The sequence below is a fragment of the Gobio gobio genome, assembly GCF_949357685.1.
Source record: "Gobio gobio genome assembly, chromosome: 12".
NCBI classification, from domain to species: Eukaryota; Metazoa; Chordata; class Actinopteri; order Cypriniformes; family Gobionidae; genus Gobio; species Gobio gobio.
The window spans coordinates 19,922,999-19,944,543 of record NC_137105.1 but is presented as its reverse complement, the minus strand read 5'-3'; the positions used below and the strand labels follow the sequence as shown (position 1 = coordinate 19,944,543).

At 38.5% G+C, this 21,545-nt stretch overlaps 1 protein-coding gene across 2 annotated transcripts; it reads left to right on the top strand.

The window, feature by feature from the left end:
- Positions 1-612: 612 nt before the first annotated feature.
- Positions 613-19,120, top strand: apobb.1 (apolipoprotein Bb, tandem duplicate 1). 2 transcript variants are annotated; one of them, XM_079830980.1, is made up of 29 exons: positions 613-726; positions 1,644-1,673; positions 4,699-4,802; positions 4,902-5,047; positions 5,130-5,277; positions 5,377-5,529; positions 5,623-5,747; positions 5,821-5,906; positions 5,995-6,448; positions 6,539-6,653; positions 6,745-6,891; positions 7,006-7,217; positions 7,292-7,487; positions 7,572-7,748; positions 7,839-8,042; positions 8,171-8,338; positions 8,424-8,629; positions 8,721-8,900; positions 8,984-9,093; positions 9,177-9,384; positions 9,478-9,653; positions 9,983-10,143; positions 10,270-10,373; positions 10,476-10,849; positions 10,949-16,972; positions 17,092-17,197; positions 17,324-17,510; positions 17,609-17,882; positions 17,973-19,114. In XM_079830980.1, exons 1-29 carry the CDS (start codon positions 672-674, stop codon positions 18,524-18,526), a joined length of 11,184 nt encoding a protein of 3,727 aa, XP_079687106.1. In that variant the 5' UTR covers positions 613-671; the 3' UTR covers positions 18,527-19,114. The 2 variants fall into 2 exon arrangements, with proteins under 2 accessions (XP_079687106.1, XP_079687105.1); XM_079830979.1 differs by having other exon boundaries at positions 17,609-19,120.
- Positions 19,121-21,545: the final 2,425 nt, after the last annotated feature.

Here is a 21,545-nt window from a genome sequence, read left to right as displayed (position 1 = left end):
GTCTGACTGTCTGATTGTCAAAATAAAATGTAGTCAAATGTGGCATCTATGATTAGTAATATGACCTAGTCTGCTTTTAGTGATTAATGTCCTACTTTCCATCATCATCATCAGTAAATAAGGCACGAAGGAGACAGGCTTCTGCCATCACATTATCGCAAGAGGAGTCATATGTTAGTTGTTGAGATGCTACAAATATAAAAGGTAGATTAGAATATTTTTTAAAACAACACCTGGACTTTTTTATTTTTTTATTACAAATTTAACCTTTAGTCCTGTAATGAGTGTTTTTTATTACATCAAATTGTAGGGAAAAAAGAGGTAGATTAATTAAATAAATCAATTTTCTCTGTATATCGGTAAGAGGTTACACGGAAAATAGGAATACACTAAATGAATCAATCAATCAACCAACAGATCAAGAAAAGCAAGTGTCCCTTGAAAAAGCATTTTCTCTCTATTTGAAAGACCATTGACATTACATGAAACAGTTGCCTTTGTCCTGCCACAGAGGCACAAGATATGAACTTTGGAGTGGGGACTTTACTTTTTGCAACTGCCATATCTCCTCCCATTCCTGCCTTAATATATAAGGCCATTGACAGCAGTAATAAAGCAGATTCCATCGGAATACGCACCGGTCTTGAGGAAAGAGCTTAACTGAACCCATCATGGGGGACACTAAGCTCGGCCTTTTGCTGCTTCTATGTGCAATAGCCGCGGCAGGTAAGTACTACAGAGGATCTGTGACTGGTGAAATTTGTTTAATGATATATTTATTTAAATAATATATTTGCCAGGCTGTTGTTGTGAATAAGAGTTAATTCTTAAGTGTCTTGCCTGGTTAAATAAAGGTTAAATATTTTATTATATAAAATGTTTCATGTTTCAGTTCTAATCTTACTCATTTGTTTTTATATATATGTATATTTTTTATTTTAATACATTTATACGTTTATACATTTTTGTACATCATAGATGATAAAATAAAGTTTCTGTTGTCATCTTGTATTTATTTGTAAGTTATCTTTAGTGTCTTTTTAAAAAAAATACATTTATCTATTGTTGTTAAATGGATAGCTCACCCGAATATGAAAATTCTTTCATCATTATTCCAAACCTGTATGACTTTCATTCTTTGCGGTGCACAAAAGAAGATATTTTGAAGAATATGTGTAACCAAACAGTTGATGGGCTCCATTGAATTTTATATTATGGGGGGAAATACTATGGAAATCAATGAGGCCCATCAACTGTTTGGTTCCAACATTCTTCAAAATATCTTTAGTTAGTTTGTGCGCGCACATGTGTGTGTGTGTGTGTGTGTGTGTGTGTGTGTGTGTGTGTGTGTGTGTGTGTGTGTGTGTGTGTGTGTGTGTGTGTGTGTGTGTGTGTGTGTGTGTGTGTGTGTGTGTGTGTGTGTGTGTGTGTGTGTGTGTGTGTGTGTGTGTGTGTGTGTGTGTGTGTGTGTGTTGAAGAAAGAAATTCATACAGGTTTGGAACTTGAGGGTGAGTAAATGATGACAGAATTTAAATTTTTGGGTGAACTATCCCTTTAATGAATAACATTGAATTGTATTATATGATAATAGTAATGTTTCATATATTGTTTGTATAAAACTCCTTTTTGTTTTTCACTTTAGATGCTCAAGACGAGGAATTACCATGCCTTTGTAAGTGCTAAACATTTCTTAAGAAATTATAAATTGTCTAAGACATTCTTTATTGTATATATTATCTAATGAGCTTGATCAGGAAAAAATAGAACAAATAAGAAAACTATCTTTTTTAAGTTTTGTGTTACTGTAATGGTCAAATTTGTTCATTTTCTTTATAATTTATCACTTAATTTAAGAAAAGCAATCTAATGTTTTGGGGCCATATTCACAAAACATTTTATCTTAGCACTAAGAGTTCTCCTAAATATAAGTAAAAGTATTCTATTAAAACCTATTCACAAAGCTGCTGAGAGCAACTTTTACTATGGAACAGAAAGAAGTCTTAAGCTAAGAGTAAGGGCGGGGTTGACCTTGTTGCTATGGATTATGTCATCACGCTTACTAACTATGTCCACAGTGATTGGCTGATGGGAGAGGAGTCTCAGTCAGTGATAGAAATATTGTAGAACGTATAGACTTGGTCGACATTACTGGGAACGCCCACAAAAACGCCATATGCCGTGGGGGGAAACAAGCCATAAGAATGAATGCACGTAGACCTTGTTAGACACTTTATCTTTACTTTTTGTAATGATTATGATTGATTTTTGCTTGGTGCAGTCCCGAAAAGTTCCCATGTGGCGTTCTGCACCTCTAGTAAGTTATCTGGACTTAATCAGCTATGCTGGTGTGTCTATTTAATTGGTGGTTTGAAAGTTGGGTTTAATGCAACAAACATGATCCCTGCACGATCTTAAGAGTTAAGATGCTTTCTGAATTACTTTTTTCTTTACTAGGATTTTTTAGTTAATTTTAAGAGTAAACGCCCACATTTCAAAGAATTTCTTAGAATTTTGTCACAAGGAGCTACTCTTTGCATTCATGAATACGGGCCCTACAGTTTTAGAGTAAAGATAAAGCGTCTAACAAGGTCTACGTGCATTCATTCTAATGGCTTGTTTTCCCCAACGGCATATGGCAAAGATGACGTTTTTGTGGGTGTTCCCAGTAATGCCGACCAAGTCTATCATGTTGCCATATTCGAATAAAGATTTTAAAATGAAAATGTTGCCATATTCAAATAGAGATTAAAAAAAAAGAATATTTCCATATTCAAATAAAGATTTTAAAAAGTAGGCTAAGTGTCACTAATATATAGAGTGTGTTCAGCTAATTATCAGCCTTTCAAGCAACAAATTATGTTTTATAAACAAAGTTCGGGAGGAGCACTAGCTAAGTTAATCAGCTTGAGAGGAGACATACAGTATACACAACCGAATGACCTAGTTACCTCGACAGTTTTCTGCATCCCTCCACCACCTCGACTCCCCACTCTCTGCCCAGCCGGGGATTCAGGATTGTAGGCCTACTCTGGGTTTGGGCTCGGAGACCTCGGGCAAATAGGCTTTTTTTACTCTTTACTCTATCCGATCATTTGTAAGTGAACTCATGAAACAACTGCCACAGGTAATCAGACATTATTTTATTCTTATTTTTTATTAAATAAATCATATTGATTATTTTGTGGCATTTTTGCCTTTTTATTATGATAGGACAGTGAGTAGACAGGAAGCGAAGTGGAAGAGAAAGGGGAGAAAGGTCCACAACTGTTATACTTTCTGTCTCCTTTCTTGCCGTATACACACATTTCAGAAATGTATATGTTTTCTTTGTATCTTTCTAGTGAGTTTTTCTCACTATAGTCCCATTTATCTTGCTCACTGGGGTGGTAAGGTAGTATTCTTAACGAAGTACGTATGCTCCTTACATACATTTATTGTGAAAGTTGCTTATACAAATAATTAGAAAATGTTGTTATTCTTGAGGTTTATACTGTACATCCAACATTATATAGTAGATTTAAGTTTGGAAACAATATGTTGTATTTATAATGTCATACTTACTATGTATCTATCAATTTAACCAAGGCTTAAGCTAGTCCCAGACTAAAATGCATTTTAACTGAAAAAAAATAACTTAAAATATGTCAGTGGCATTGTTTTGTCTCAAGATGCACAGCAGTAATTTTTTATATATTTATATAATGTTTATAAAAGCTATACTTAAATTTCCTAATTGAACTAGGGCCTAATCCTGGCTTAGTCTAAGCCCTGTCTGTGAAACCGGGCCTAAATGTTTTTTTCATACATTAAAATATATAGATGAATTTTAGGAAGGGGGTCCCTAATCAAAGGTTCATCATATTTTTGGCATCATAAAGTTTAAAAACCCCTGACTTAGGAGTCCTCTTGTCCAGGGGTTTTCAAACTTTATGATGCCAGGGACCCCCAAATACGACAAATCTTTTATGAGGGACTCCCATCCAAATTCCATCTATTTTTATGGAAAAAAAAAAAACATTTGACCTCTCAAAAACATTTAAACTGTTAGATAAATTGTGTGACATTATAAATGCAAAACCTAATACATTGGCTATACTTACTGTTGTATGTATAAACCTGAAGAAGAACATTTTTCAATAAAAAATATGTTGTATAAGCAACTTTCACAATAAATGTATGTAAGCAACTTACGTACTGCGTTAGAAATACTGCCTTACAACCCCAGTGAGCAAGATAAAGGGACTCACTAGAAAGATACAAAGCAAACATATACAATTTGTAAACGGCAAGAAATGAAAGAAACATTTCGAAATTAAACAGAATATTTGGTAGACTTTATCCATTTTTGCTTTGTCTTTTTATTCTCTGAAATTTTCTGGGAACCCGTTAGGACCTTCTGGAGGACCCCTGGGGGTCCCCGGACCCCAGTTTGAAAACCCCTGCTCTTGTCTACTCCTAACTGTTCACAGATTTAGGAGCTAGTTTTAGCACTAAAATGCTTTTTGAAATACTCTTAAAAGCCCAAAAATTTAGGAGTCCTAAAATTAGGACTGACACGCCCATTATTTTCTCCTAAATTGGCAAGTTAGGAGCTACTTTTAGCCTTAAGATGTTTTGTGAATACGGCCTCTGGGACTAGAGTCATGTATGAGTCATGTATGTCCTTGATGTTTAAGATGTGATTTGTGCTCCCCTAGTGGCCAAAAGGTACAAGAGCTTTCAAAAGTATGAATACACCTACGAAACAGAGTCTCTAAATGCCCTGAATGGAGCCATCAATGGCCCCAAGGCCAGATGCAAGGTATAAATGTCAAAAAGTTAATATTTAGATTTTTTTTCTTGTTTTTATTTCTTATTTTTTTATAAACTTAAAATGTCATACATATTCTGTTTTAAACAGGTTGAAATTGAGGTCCCTCGCACATGTAGCTACATCGTGCGCACAACAGAGTGCGCACTGAGTGAGGCGATCGATGTTGATACAGAAGGAAATCCTATCTTTGGGCCATCTGCTGGTGCAGATGCTTTCAAGGTTGCCATGGAAAAGTATGTTTATCAAGGCACTCTACACCAAGCAGATAAGAAGAAACTGATCATGTTAAATAAACACTGACCTCTCAATTCTCAGGAACCCATTGAAGTTCACTGTTGAGGGAGACAATGACATCAAGTTGTTTCCAGAGGCTGATGAGCCAGTCAACATTTTGAACATCAAGAGGGGTCTAATCTCTGCCCTTGCAGTGCCTGTGCTGGAGGAGGACAGAAACAGGAGAATGGTCAGTCATTAAGTAACATAAACAACAAAAAATATTTTTACATTTGTTAAAAGATTTATATACATTGACTAATCCATTAAAACCTTCTTCCAAAATCAGCCCACCATCTACGGTATGTGCAAGACAGGCTACTCCGTGAACGCCAGAGAGGACATTGCCACTGATGTCACCCTCAACAGAGACTTGTCTAAATGTGACAATTTCAGGCCTATCAAGGACCACACTAGTCCCCTGGCCCTTATCACAGGCATGGTAAGTCATCCGGTCTTTGAATAAGACAAAATAACTGCTGGATATCTGATGGTTTCAATAAGGTGTTAACTTGCATTCTTTTTTATCACACAGCACTACCCACTTGCTCAGCTCTTCAGGAGTAGCCAGACCTGCAACTACAAGTTTGATAATGCACAGAAACATATGACATCTGCTTCCTGCACTGAAAACCACATGCTTGTGCCCTTTTCTCACAAGTGAGTTCATTGACAACTACATGTGCTTTTAATTTGTTTTATTGCTCTGCTAAGTCATTCTGATTATCAACAGAGGAGAGTATGGAATTAATAATGTAGGAAAGCAAGTCTTGACTCTGGTGGGAGTGTCTGTGCACAATGACAGAATCTTTGAGCATGGTAAGCAATCATTCAGACAGACACTTAAATTAGCATGCATTTAGAGTGAGCAGAAGTAATCCTGTTCTCTTGGTTTACCCATCTCTAGATGTAGCCAACCTGAAGACCCTGCACCTCGATGGCAACATTGGCTCAGTCCATCCGATTCAGGATAAAGAGGCCATGCTGTCCGTTCTAAGGGAACTGGCCGGTCTTTCTGAGACCAACAATGGACATAACAGAGCCCACCTGGCTCACAAGCTCATCGCTACAGTCCGCAAAATGAATGCTGAAAGCCTGAGCGCTGGTCTACCGGAGGCCCTGGAGATTTCTCGGCCCCTGGTGTACCAGGCGTTGTTCCAGTGTGGCACACCAGAATGCACCAGCGCCATATTACGGGTTCTCCGGGACATTGACAGTTCCTCAGTAGAGATTGATGCTGCAGTGTATGCCGTGGGAATGGTGCCCAACCCATCTGGAGACATTGTCAAAGAAATGCTAGAGATGGCCAAGTTCAAGGCTAGTAAGCCCATCTACTATGGCCTCAGCAATGCTGTCAGGAGGTGAGAAAACAAGGACAAATCAACAATAATCATGTTGTTTTATTTATACAGTATGTGAATTTAAACTTTCATTAATCTGTCTTATCCAAGGCACTATGAAGTTGAAGGAAGTGTCACCCCTGAGATCCAGGCAGTTGCTGATTATGCCCTTGAACAGATTGGCGACTGCAGAGGGAACCAGGAACATGTGTACTTGACCCTGAGGGTATGTTCAACCTATTCCATTAAGCATGCTTCACTAAGTTAAAAATAACAGCTGATATGTGGATTTGAAATCTGTACTTGAAATCTTTTAGATCATTGGAAACATGGCTGTTGCCGTTGGAGCCGCAAGCCCTGCTCTGAAATCAGCAGTTATCCAATGCGTAAACCAACCTGCTGCAACCCCTGAGGTCCAGCAAGCTGCTATTCAAGCGTTTAGACTCACTTCTGTCCCTGACGAGGTAAAAATCAGATATATGAACTAATTGAAACAAATAAATGTCATTATAAGTAAATATAAAGTAAGTATAATACATTTATGTTTGGCTAACCTACACTTGCTATATTTCTAACAGGGCCGAGAGGTGCTAATGAAGGTCATTTTAGATGCCGCTGCTCCGATACCGAAGCGTATTGCTGCCTATCTCATTGTGATGAAGGACCCTCAGCCCTCTGAACTGGCTCAGCTGGTTGATGCTCTGCCTAAAAATGAAAAATGTCAGGCTATGAGCTTTGTTAACTCACATATCAGCAACATCCTGAGCTCCACAGCACCAGAGACTAAGGAGTTAGTAAAAATCTTCAAGCATTTTAACATCTTGAGTATAAATACTGTATCTAATGTCTCTTTCTACTACTCAGACTTAGAAAGAAGATTATCAATGCCCTCCAAGGAAGTGAGATCAAATCTGTCACAGATCCAACAAAATACTCTCACAATTACAAGATTGGATCTCTAGAGGGAAATGTGATCTTTGAGTCTGAAGAACTTCTTCCCAACGAAGTCATCCTGGAGATGACCGTGAATGCTTTCGGATATGACATAGATATGTTTGAGGTACAGGATTATTCTGCATTCTTAAACCCTCTGGATGTAAAACCAGTATATCAATGTGCTTTTATTATTTGTTCTTACCTGCAGATTGGATTAAATGGTAAGGGATTGGAACCCACTGTTGATGCCCTGATTGGAATTGATGGATTCTTCCGTGACACCATGAAGAAGACCATTAACTATGCAGCTGACAGAGTGCCCAGTGGCAATGACATTATGGAGCGCATGTTCCCAAGCCTATGGGATAACATAAAAATGCAAAAGGTCTTTTAAATCGAGTTTATTCCCCATTATGCACCATTGATGGCCTTATTTTTGTTTTGGTTTATCACTCATGTACCCTTATCACTCTAGGCCCCCCAAAGCATTGTCAAGGAAATAACCAATAATGTGAACAAGCTCATCCAGAAACTGAAAGTTCAGGAGAATCCAGAGGCTATGGTCTACCTGAGACTTCTGGGTGCTGAACTGGGTTATCTCAAAACCAAGGATATGGAAGACATGGCCTACTCTGCTGCTTTCCTGACGAATAGACTCTTAAATATGTTCCCCACTGATGTAAGTGAACTGCTTCTAAAACAAATATTAGTGCTTAGCAAATCTGCCATGCTCTAAAACAGCACAATAAGTAAGAAGGTCTGAGTGTACTTTCATGCACATAAACAAATTAATGATTTGTTTTATAGTTCATAAAGAACCTTTTCTCAAGTGTAAACAACAACCTTTTCCTTCACTACGTCTTCATGGACAATGAGTTTTATCTACCTACTGGTACCGGAGTTCCGTTAAGAGTTGCCCTGTCTGGTACTTTTGCTCCAGGAGTGAAGGGAGGACTGAAAATTGCCCGTGACATGGTATGGGTCTAGCTTCTTTCTTTTGTTTTAACTAGAGTTTTACAAGCTATATATAATTAATCTATTTCTTTGTCTATTCACACAGAGCGAGGTGGCTTTCATGCCATCTGCTGGAGTTGAGTTTGTGACTGAAGTCGGGGCTCTCTTACCTGAATATGTCGAGTCTGGCCTGGAGATGCATACTAATCTCTACCATGAGAGCGGTCTGAAAGTAAAGGTTTCTGTAACCAACAAGCAGTTCAAGCTTACCATTCCTGCACCCCAAGCTCCAACTACACTCATCAGTGTGACGTAAGATATTTCTGTTAACACAGAAAAAAAAAGTGTCATATTGCTCTAAAGATACATTATAGAAATTCACATTTTTATTTTCTCTGCACAGCAACTCTTTGTTCTCAGTGACTGGTACTGAAACCAAGACCATTCCTCCCATGATGGAACAAATGAAAGCAAAGAAATGCACTCCTGTCTTCCCTGGTTTGAAGTACTGCATTGCCCTGCAGCATTCTAAAGCCTTTTCCAGTGATGCCTCTCCCTATTTCCCCTTGACTGGTGACAGCAAGTAAGGGGAATACTTGTTTGTTTATAAGTTTGTTTTCTTGCTTCTTTCTGAATGCTAAAAGTTGAATACTGACCTGTATTTAGACTTGACATTGAGATCCAACCAACTGGCGAGGTTTCTGCATACACAGCTACTGTCGACTATGTATATGAAAACAAGGTTGACACGGTGTCTGTTGGCGTGAAGGCAGAAGGTAAAGCATTGTTTCACAAAATAGTCCCTTGGATGTCTAGACATTTTCATCAATTAAAATGTTATTATTTTTCCATATAAAAGGAATATCATTTGAGGGCACAGCCAAACTGATGTTTGACAGACAGAAATACAGCGTCTCGGCTGATCTCCAAATCCCTGACTACGACCTGGAAGCTGGAATTCGGGTTCATGCTGTTGACCGCACAACTCAGAGCAGGGCCACACATTCCATCCAGCTTGACTTCATTAACAAGAACATACCCGAAGCATCTCTTGTTGCCCTTGCTAAGTATGCACGTCTATATTAAATATGCTCTAACATTAACAGTTTATATTTTTGATAATTATGCATTGTACAAATAAAATTCTCTTCAATTTTTAGGACAGAGTCAACAAAAGATGCCATGGTCCAGGTTCAGCTGCTCGTTCCTCATTTTCAGACTGATGCTAAATTAACTGCACAACTGAAAAATTCTGAGGTCCTGACTGTAGAGCTTGAGAGTGACCTTAGGCTCCCTGAGATGACGACTTCTATTCAGAAAGTAATTCTGAAATACGGTAATTTTTTAAGCTTTCCTTCTAAAAACGAAAAGTATGACAATATCTCCAGATACGCTATAATTTCAGATAAAAGCAAATTCACAATTCTAGAGATGGCTCCCTTTAATTCATGAGTTCAGAGAATTTGAATTTAATTATTCAATGAGTAACTTTTATGTGAGTGCCTATAAAACTATTTAGACTCTCTTAATCTTTGTCTGTCAGGCAAACAGTAAAAGGCAAATAAAAAATTATGCTTACTGTTCAGAATTTTAAATGTTTCCTTAAATTCAGCAAATAAACTGTAAGTCCTCTACTATATAAACACATTTTCATGTTCTTTTTAGATGCGGAGAAGATTGAGGCTGAGGTCACTTCTGATGTCAGCACTGAGATTCACAACATTATTCCAGTTGATGCCATCAAAGCCACAGTTAATGATCTTCTTGACCAGCAGACTGGCACATCTGGTATGAAGATCCGTGATGTCTTGACCCAAACAGTTGAGGTAAATTCAAATAAAATCCTTAGTTCCCCAAACTAGTTCTGTGAATTCATAAAAATAAGAAAAAGCAAACCATACAAATAAAGATTACATAATTTAGAATATAACACTATATCCATAATCATCTAGGCCTCAAATGCATACCTGGAACAATTTGACATCCCATATGTCCAGGGCTTTAAGATTCCTGCCCTCCCAGAATTCACTTTCCCTAAGATGCTGTTCCTAAATGCGTGAGTGAATTAAAAATATAACAATTCTTTTTAAAATGCAGAAACAAGAATGATGTAAATAATTATGCCATACTAATGTAAAAATAAAAATTTTTTTAACAGTGAGGGGGCTGCTAAATACAAATTTACCCAGCAGTATTACACTATCTCCATTCCTATTCCTCTTGGTGGGAAATTTCCTGAAGATTTCAACTTCCCTGCTTCCCTGACCACACCAAACCTGGTAGTACCACAGCTCGGCCTGGAGGTTGCTTCCATTAAGATTCCTCTTCCAGAGATCTTTGTTCCTGAGAGACTATCTGTGTCAATGCCTCTCATGAAAATGGCAGAGGTGTCCACCAAGCTGAGCAGCAACTTCTACAACATGGAGGCTACAGCTTCTGCTGGCAGGGAACTTGATGAGAAACCAAGCTATTCAGCCAAGATTGAAGTCATTGGAAAAAGCCCAGTGGACCTCCTCTCCTTTAAAGTAGAAGGTACTTGTAAACTTTGTTTTAAGCTATATTTTTCTTAACCACATTCTGTAATCAGTAATAAAATACTCATTATTTGAATGTTATTCTGCTTATGTTTAGGATCGGCATTAGCGGCAGGCTCACTCGGAGAATCTTTGAGGGCTGAGATGAAATCGTCTCTTGATCACAAGCTCATTGACGCCAGTGTTACTTATTTTGAGGAAATGACAATTGATGAAAGAATCAAGATAAAATCAAGCAGCAAGATTGAGGCAAACAGTCCCTTGGGTCTGAAGATTTCTCTGGAACACACAGGCCAGGTGGGATTTGATAAGGATGAGATCTCCGGAGATGGAAACCTGATGGGCTCCATCAAGGCTGGTCCTCTGAATGGTGAAGTTGCTCTCAGGCAGTCGGTTATCCTACTCCCATTCAAGACAGAGGCGAAAATTGATTCCTCTCTGAAAGTAGACTCAGACCATTTCCAAGCGGAGAACACGATTGAAGCCGCGTTTGGCAATGGAGAGCTCTCTGTCGTATCAAAAACAACTGCATTTGAGGGCATACTGACGCATGACGCTGAAGTTACATATCAAGGGTCTCAGCTTGCTCTGAAGTCAGATACAAGGGCAAAAGTTCTCGGTCTGAACGTCCAAAATGTAGCTGAGGCTAGTGCTAGTCTTGATTTGGTTAACATTAAGATTGACACTAGCGCTGACACTGCTTCTCCTGGAAATGTCATCCGTTCCCAGTTTATAGCAGCACTAGATGGCAATGGGCTTGAGGTAAAAGGTGATGCCTCCGCATATCTGGTTGAACACACAGCGTCCCATAATTGCAGCCTATCCTTGAACAGGGATGGCCTGACCACGAGTGGTACAACCTTACTGAAAAGCCCTCTCATCCCTTTGTCACTTGAGAACAACTTCAATGGAGCCCTTGACACTTCAAAGCTTTCCTTGTCGGTTGAGACGAAGGGTAAATTTGTTGAACTGACAATTGAAAATACAAATTCTCTGTCTGCTTCCCTGTCCTCGTTAGCTTTTACCTCTATTGCTAATAGCAATGATGGAACATATAAGCATGACTTCTCCCTTAAGGTTGAGCCATTTAGTACTTCAGTGAAAATCAATCATCAACTGAATGTTCTGGACATCAACCTGATTAATGATGCTCACTTTAAGGCACTTCCATACACAGCTGAACTGACTGGCAGTTGGATGCTTGCCTCTGGCGCAGATGAGCTGAAGCACAAGTATGAAATCAGATATGAAGATCTGGTTGCCACTGCCAAGTGTGGTACTACTGGAAAACTCATGGGATCTCACATGAGCCATAACACAGAAATGGAGGTTGCTGGACTTTCAGCCACATTCGGCAGTGATGCACGTTTTAACTCACAGTACCTACGCTTTGACGGCAACTTCCACGCCACTGCTGTTCCTTTCAGATTCAATGTTGATGCCATGGCCAACACAGACGGTGATTTATATCTGTATGGAAAACAGAGCGCACAAGTTTACACTAAATTTCTTATGAAGGTAGAACCACTTGCTTTCGCACACTCGCACGAATGCAGAGTCTCAACATCTCACAATCTGGACAATGGTCTATTAATTGAAACCAACCTTGATAACAAGATTGACACTGTGCTGACCCCATCTGAGCAGAAGGCAACAGTGAGAGTAAAATCTAAGGTCAACAACCATATCTTAAGCCAAGATATGAGTGCTTACAATACCCCTGAAAGACTTGGATTAGAAGTGTCTGGAACCGCCATCACAAACCTCTTCAGCATAGGTCACTCCGACAACCAAGACCACTTTTTCTCAGCCTTCCTAAAATATGATAAAAACACTAACAGTCGTATCATCAGCCTGCCGTTAATTGAACATTTTCCTGTGGTCTTGCAACACATGAAAATGACAATTTTGAGAACTGCTGAAGCCATGCAGTATTACATCAACAGAGAAGATATTATTGCAGAGATTGAGAACCTGGTCAAGTACATTAGAGATTTTGTGAAGGAGCTCGATCTGGAAAGGAGAGTTTTCAAGATCAGCGATGACCTGATGTCTCTCTATGAGAATTATAGAGTTTCTCTCAATGACCTACAGGCCTCTCTGCTTAATCTAAACCCTGTTGTGATGAAGCTACTCACTGAACTGGACACTCATGTAGAAAAGATAGAAAAATATGTGAGGGAAATGATTGCAAGTGGCACACTATCTGACACTGCAATACAGAGACTGACAGAAGAATTGAATGCATTCAATGAGAAATATGATGTCAGAGCCATAGTTCTTGCTGTCATTGAGGCTATTGAAAATGTCATTGAGCAGATTGATGTAATGAGACTGAAGGGCAGTAGCATTGCCATCTTGCAAGATCTTGAGGAACAGTATGCTATTAAATCCAAACTGGAGGAGATTGTGAGCGAACTGAAGCAGTTTGTTCAGCAGTTTGACCAAGGAAAGTTCATTGAGGATGTGAAGAACTTTGTTTCCTCTGTCAGCTTCCAAGACTATGCAAACAATTTGGTGGCTCAAATCCCTACAGAGGAAATAAGCAAAACTGTTGGAAAAGCAAAACAATTGCTTACTGTACTGGGAAGCAGGTTGAATACCATCTACAGCAACACAAGAGATATACTGGTCGAATCTGGGGTTGACAAGAAGATTGAAGAAATTCTGAAAAAGGTTGTTGAGCTAATCAAGAAGTTCAATATTGAACAAACTGTTGAGACTATTGCTAGCTCTTTGAAATCTAGTCTCACCCCTGTCACAGAGCAGCTAGATAAGGCCATCACCTACTTGAAAACAACAGAAGTAAAGGAAATCACTGAGCATTTAAACAACTGCCTAAACCATTGCATCGGATTTATTAGATCATTTGACTACAATGCGTTTGTGGATGAGGCCAACCAGAAAAGCAAAGAATTAATCAATTATCTTTATACCGTGAGTTTGTCACTTGAGATCCGGCAAAAGCTTGAGGCAACCAGAGAATTCATCAGTTATGCTCTGTCATCTCTTAGTACTTGCCTTGAGGAGCTGAGAGCAATCAAAGTTTCAGATTTGGTCCAAAAACTCAAGGACATTGTTGATAGTACAGGCTACATTGACATTGAGGCACTTACAGAAAGCCTCAGGAAGAGACTTATAGACATTGATATCAGAGAAGAAATCCTCCAGATTCTGAAGCGAGTGAGTGGTATCTACACTAAGGTAGAGGCCATTGCAACAGACACATGCAGTGCTGTTATGGAAGCAATCCAAAACATCCTTAAAGATCAGGCAATAGTCAATAAGTTAAAGGAAATCTGTGATGGAGTCAAAACAATACTGAAAACGGAATTGGAGATCCCATCTTTCACTTTTCCACTCACTGACCTTGTTGTACCCCCCTTAAAAATAAGTTTAGAGAAGCTTCAGGAAATCAACCTCCCTTCTACACTGATTGACCTTCCACAGATTATTATTCTGCAATATTACACTGTGCCACCAATCCGAATAGAGTATGATGATATCAGGCAGGGACTATTAGACCTATTGAACTTCATTGCCAACTTTGAAGTGCCATCTACTGATGCCATCTTTGGTGACCTTAGAATTATCTACCTGCCAGACATCTCTGCCATCACACTGCCAGAGATCAGTTTTCCAGAAATCTCCCTCCCTGAAATTCCTAAATACATTACTAAGCACAAATTTTCAGATCTGAAGATCCCAGAATTCACACTCCCTGCGGTCCCTAATGAGGTCATGATGCCATGCTTCGGAAAGCTGTATGGTGAGGTTAGATTCACCATTCCAATTTTCAACATGAGAACTACAATGGAATTCTTAAACTCTACTGAAAGTGCAGAAACCCCTCAATTCACAGGGCACATTACCTCACACGCATCATCTGAATATGACATCCTTAAATACAGCTTGGATTCCACAGCTCGGGTTGCCATCCCTAAGATGAGTCGTGTGATTGTTGCTGAAACACTGAAGATCAGTCACAGTGTCCTAGCTGTTGATCATCAATCCTCAGTGGCACTCTATGGCTTCTCAGCCCAGGCTACGACCAAGAGCACTGTAAAGATAACTGCTGCCGTCTTTAGTGCTGACATCCTTAACATCGCATTCTTTGCACTGGGGGATGGAATGGCTGCAAATATTAAGACAACATATAATGATAAGGTAAACATTCCTGCGCTCTCATGGAACAGTGATCATTCTTACACTAATGAGATCACTCTTAAGCAAGATGGTTTAAAAATCGTTCTGACCGTTGAAGACGAAACCAAGGGCCAAATATCTGTGCTTGACGATTCTGATGATACCACCATAAAGAGAATCTCAAATATAATTATTACTCCAACAACAGCCCAGCTAACCTTCTCTTTAGATGGCAAAAGTGGAGTTACAAAAATTACACAGAGAATAAATGCTGAAGCTGTTGCCCTGAGCCACATCGACTTTGATGCCCATTCTGAAATGCGTTATGCTTCTGAGGTCGTTTCCTTGATAGATGCTTCTGGAAAGGCAATTCTCAGGGAAATGAAGGTAGAAATGAAGGTGAACTACAACGAAAAATTGGATAGATATCTAAGTGGTACACTTTCCAGTACCTTCTACTTCTTAGTGCATCCATTTGAGGTGGTCCTTGATATGCAGGACAATGCTAAGCTCACAATCACAGAACAATCTGCCAAGATTGATTTCCAGGAAAGTTATACTGTTATCCTAAATAAAGACGTGCAGAAATTAAGCACTGTGGCACTTGCTCGCTTCAACCAGTACAGATACAATCACAACTTTACAGTTGCCAACAACAAAGATGAGGCTGGTATTTACACAGCAGTAAATGGAGAGGCCAATTTGGAATTCCTAAATGTCCCATTCAGTATTCCACCTATCCGTTTATCAACCATAGCTATGTTTATTGAGACTCCAGAAATCAGCAACATCAACCTATATGAACATACTGGCCTTAAGCATCTGTTGACCAACTTTGACCAGGTAATTGATCTAGATGCAAAGATTGTCTATCAGAAGAGCAAAGCTGCACCCATTATTGATCTCGGTTTCATTAATATCTATCCTCTGGGCGATTTAAAATCAGAGGTGTCTTTCAAGTCCTCTATATTCAGCCTTAACGCTAATGCTGGCATCTATGGGGTGGACAACCCTATAATTCGATTTGGAGCAACCACTGCCTCTGAGTTTGAAGCACTGAAGGCAAAGCTTGTAGGAACCAGCAGCCTAAGCACCAAAAGTGGATTAAAAATAGCCACTTCTGTACTCTTGGAAAATCGCCATATTGAAGGAACCCATGAAAGCACTGTAACTATGAACCCAGATAACTTTGAAGCTGCACTGTCTGTGACCACAGCTGCAAATATTAACCTACCCATTTTTACAACTAAAGCCAACCACCAACTTACTGCTGACATCAAGGCTCATCCAAAAGTAGATTCCACTTTTACGATAGAGTACACCTTTGACGTCCCCATTATTAAGTTTGTTGGTAGGGGAAATGCTGAAAACACCTTAAAAGGTGAAGGAAGTTCTACGTTTACGTCCGCTGAGAATCTCATAAAGGCTACCATTGATGGAACATTCCTAGACCGTGGTATCGTGAAGGGAGCTCTAAATTATGAAGAATCCATCTACCAGAATGGTAATAGTTTGCGATTTGCTCTGAAGACTGTTGGCGATGGGAACATAAATTATGGAGATTTAAAGGTGGCATTTGATGTGGATGAAAGCCTGTCTGTGGAGACAGCTATTGAACATGTTTATGCCATGCTGAAGTTTTCTTCCAAGAACGAAGCAAATATCGGAGGTTTTAACACAAAGGGAGTTCATACTGCCCAGGCGACATTTGATCTTGATCTTCTGAAGTCACTGGTGACTGATGTGAAAATCGACTTGTCTCAACCAAGCACCTTTGGTGACCTTAGCATCTCTGAGATGGTGGTAGTGGAGCTCAGTGTACCCAAGCAGAAAATTGATTTCACCTCAAAAATCATCTCTCCAGTGTACACCACAAGTGTTGTTGCTAAACTAGATGGTAGCGCCCCAGACTACAAAACTGTTCTCAAGGCTACAGCCACGTCACCAGTTGTGTTGCTGGAGTACGATCTTGACAGTAAGTGTGTACAAAGACAAATAAATAAATAAATGTGTATCATTCAATGATGCTAATATTTACTAAGAAATTAAATATTGGTGGTGTGATTAACTGATTTTGGCTTCCACACAAAACAGGCTCTGTGAGTACTACAATGGAGAATGATGCCCTGGTTGTAGGAGCTAATTCTGTACTTACACATGCTGACTTTACTATGGACTTCAGCAATGTTATTCGCATGGGGTAATGAAAGTTCTGACTTTTTATTAAATTAAAATAAAATATTGAATTCTTTAAAGTAAAAATGCAGATATTGTTTAGTTTATAACCGATTATGTTTGTAAAACTTAATTATTACTTCTGGTTTAGTGATCCTAGCCATACCCTGAATGTGGACATCACCAGCCCAACATTCACTGATGTAAACTTTCGCTATGCTGCTCGAAGAGATGGCATAAGTGCCTCTGTCTCTACACCAACAACTGGCCACCTTGGCTTCCAGCTTCAAGGAATGATTCCATCACAGATGGATACGAGGATCTACAGCCGTTATGCTGTAAGTGCCATTTCTTTTGTTACTCCTTCAAACTATGCGTATTTTGTTGATTTTCTATATTGTAATCATTCTGTTTTGTTGTTGTTGTTGTTTTGCAGTCTGCACCACAAGATGATGTTGACATTCTCATCATCAGAACAGTACCAAAGGGAGATGACAAAGTACTTTTGGTCAGATACAATTTACAGGCTGCACGTGATGTGTCCACCGGCTTGATGAACAGGCTAGAAGATATTTCATTCAGTGTTATAAGATTTGCTGAAAAATATGGCATCAATAATGGGCTTAAAAGACTGTTTAAAATTGTTAACGAAGTTGTGAAAGTCTTTGGAGATGCCTACAGTGATGGTCTCTATCCCAGCCCTGACCTCAGTGAGCAATCTAAACTGTTCAGAAATGTATTTGCTACGTACCATAAGAACACCCAGGTCCTGATTAATGCTGTCATTGACTTCTTGAAAGAGACCAAATACCAACTGCCTGGAATGGATGAAGCTACACTGCCTGAAATCTGCAGAAAAATCAAATTTGTTATTGCGGAAATTTTGGAGGAACTCGCTAACAACCTGGAGATATATTTCTCTCCTATCATGGAGAACTTCAACACAGTTGAAATGACGTTTCCTTCTGGAAAGGTAATGACTGTAGCTGAGGTCAAAGAAAATGTGAGAAGTAATCTAAAAAGTCTCCTAGTTATGATGGCAGATGTGATCAAGCAAATGGAAAACCTTGATGTGTTTCTTGAGGAACTAGGACATACAATCCAAGAGCCTTTTTATCATATACAAGATTTTGTGGACAGGCACAAGTCCAACATCTTAGAAGCTGTTGCTGCTCCCCTTAACATTTTCTACAATACGTTGCTGAGGTCTTTAGAGGACTTAAAATTTGTCTTCCTATCCAGCATTGTGTTACCTTTAAGTGAATTTCTTTACAACCTTGGTACTGGATTTGAGAAAGTGCTTAATGCAAATAATGGAATACAGCAAATTGAGCTTGCTTTCCCCCGTTTCTAGTAAAATGGTCATTCTGAACAAACAGTGAATGAAATAAACACTACCATCTTTTGAAATGAACATTCTCAAATGGAAATTCAAGCCATTGGACACTTAACTGAAGTGCAGTACCAATATGTTTAAAAAGCAATCACTAATGCCATACATGCCTCATTATTATGCTGTTGTATTATTCTATTTGTATGAATGATGATTCAAAGATTAGCCTAGGTATCAGTACAAACATGTCAATTGTGACACAGTTTCATCCTTGTTCTGTATTTTACACTAATGGCATGATGGATGAGGCTAAATAAAGAACTTTTATTATGCAATACCATACATCTTTTGAATTTGTTTTTTTAAGTGATGATAGTGATCCGGGCTGCATTTCCCAACAGCTTTGGTGTTTGTGCCAATGGTTCTATAATCTACTTACGATGCTTTTGAGAAAGGTGGCCCTGGACAGATTAGCTCATTTCTTCCTCACACGTTTCTTCCTCACCAACAAAGATAAGTGTATGTTGTTATTATTAACTTTGAAGAGCACACTGTTAAAATCTGTTATATTTTAAGTTTTGGAGTTTTAATAAAATATTTTTAAAAACAGCATCCAAATCTGCATTACAAAAGACTACTTCTCATGAGCAAGAAGTCACTTCAATATTTCAGAATACTTCTTTTGCTAAGAACATGAGCAGCATGCGCATAAAGAAGAACATGAAGAAAGATTTGTTGATGCAATGTCAAACAAGTTTACATTCACATTTTTGTCTACAGCATAATTTACACAAAGTCGTACATGTTATCAATTAGTTGTAGCAATCTGTTATAAAATTAAGCTTGTTTTGATACAATATCAAAGTCAGGATATCATATTTTGGACATCCCCCTTTTATTTAAATTTTTTTTATTTAGTTTTCTTTTGTACTATCCTACATTAACTGATTAACTTCAAAGTAATGTCATCATCTGCATTATTTGAGGTTAGTTATTTCTTGTGTGTTCGTAAAAGACCCATTTCCAGCATAGCTTTACTCTGCCTCCTTGTGGTGAAGACACTGAATTGTTGACACAGTGAACAAATTCCCAAATACAGACAGAAATTAAAGGCATTATGTACTGATTGTATAAACCTACCAACACTATTAGTACTAATTTTTTTCTGTATTTATTTTTATCACACTTAGTGCTCACCTGATGGTTCCTTTCTTTGTAAATTTCCAATAAATCATCTAGAAAAAAATAATAACAAAACAACCTCTCTTTTCGCTAATTCATAACAGATAAAATGTTACAGATAAAAGAATACAATAAATTCAAAATAACAAAAGCAATCAATTCACTGTGTGCTAAACCATTTCTGTTACTGTTAGAATTTATTAAATAATTCAGAACGTTTTATGAATTTTTGAGGCCAGTGATCCAGTTTTTCCCTTGCCAGGATAGAGCTTTCCTTTTCGCAGGCATCAAACCAACTAAATATTATGTGGTTTTGACTTACACATAAGTTTTCTTCTATTTTTTGGGGGCTTTTCTCCCTCAGTTTGTAATCAATGATTTTAAGTGAGAACACACCAGCTGTTGAATGTTCAAGTGAAGGTTACTCTGATTTATGCACCTGCTGTACGTATGCGTGTTGAAGGTAGGGCAAGAATAACCTTTTTATGGGAAGATGCATTATTCTTTCTGACAAATGTTTTCATGTATTTGATGCAAATGCATGAAATTTCTATTTTAGTGCGGTAGTTATTGTCTATACAGTACGGAGAGCATAAAGTGTCACACTCCATGTTAAATTTAGGAGTGTGAATAGGTCCTGAATCCTGACATTCATTAACAAATCAAAGAACAGTGTGACTGTAACAATAATAGTGAATGGCCTGATGAGAGTCATAGCACATTCAACTATAGTTCATTACAACAAGAGTCACTGAGAATAAATAAACTTTCCTAGAGTCATCCAGAGTAGCTATTTCTGTCATGCAAAAACTGGACACCAGGACCTGGAGGCCAATATTAGTTGTCATATTTCTTCACCGGTAGAAAAGCACATTTGTGGAGATATTGCCCTTGCGACAGATTCCCTGTGACAACTAGCCCTGGGCTCATACCTTAAAGTGTTTAGTGTTGTAAAGCCTATTAAACATCTCTACCATTATTGCCCTAGAAATAGGGCCAATGAAGCCATACACAGACATTTTGTGACAACATGTTTATAAATGTTTATGGTAGTGTTAAAGCCTTGTTCAACGTTTACTTAACAGCTATTGAGAAAAAAAGAGATTATGTTATTCACAAAAATTATTCTAATCCAATATTATTTTGAGTTGTGTTTTTGAAATTCAAAACCATATTTTTTACTGAGATATAGCCTTGTGGACAGCTTCCCTTTGTGACAACTAGCCCGCATGAATGATTGCTTATAACGCTGCCTTCACGTGCTATATCGGAACTTTCCTACTTTCTACTTCTGAAGTCGTAATTACGAGCTCATCGCATTCAATTTTTGACTTGTGAAGGCGCGCTCATGTCCAATCTTTTAACTAGGAAACTAGTAATTCCGATAGCACGTGAAGGCAGCATAACAGAGAATGCACTGATTGATTGATTTAGGCTACTTGTTGATTGAATTAACACATTTGCTAAAGTAATGGTCTATTTGATTAACGCAACTCCTGTCTTTGGAGAATAAAATAAATACATTAAAACTAAAAGCACTCGCACATAGCCTACTTATTAAACCATGTCACAGAAAACAGACTGCTACTGACAAATTGAGTGGGCATGGCCACTCTCAACAGATTTCGCGTGGCCTGTGTTAAGCTACATTTAAGCCGAAATGATTTATTAATACCCATGTCACGTCACAAAGATATTTCCAGGGGCAACACGAAGTAATTACCTTATCCGCTATTTTTTAAACTCAGCATAACCTGACAAGAATTACATACGATGGAAGTAAAAACAACACAGACACCTAAAGCAATATGATCTAATTTCAGCTGTCCATGGCACTATGGCTCTTCTTCACTCCCCG

Bases quoted from the DNA above. Each gene is read 5' to 3' on its own strand.
- apobb.1 (XM_079830979.1), top strand. From the start codon at position 672: ATGGGGGACACTAAGCTCGGCCTTTTGCTGCTTCTATGTGCAATAGCC. The intron at 5,048-5,129 runs GTATGTTTATCA...CTCAATTCTCAG, and splicing joins TTCAAGGTTGCCATGGAAAA to GAACCCATTGAAGTTCACTG. The intron at 6,892-7,005 runs GTAAAAATCAGA...TATTTCTAACAG, and splicing joins TCACTTCTGTCCCTGACGAG to GGCCGAGAGGTGCTAATGAA.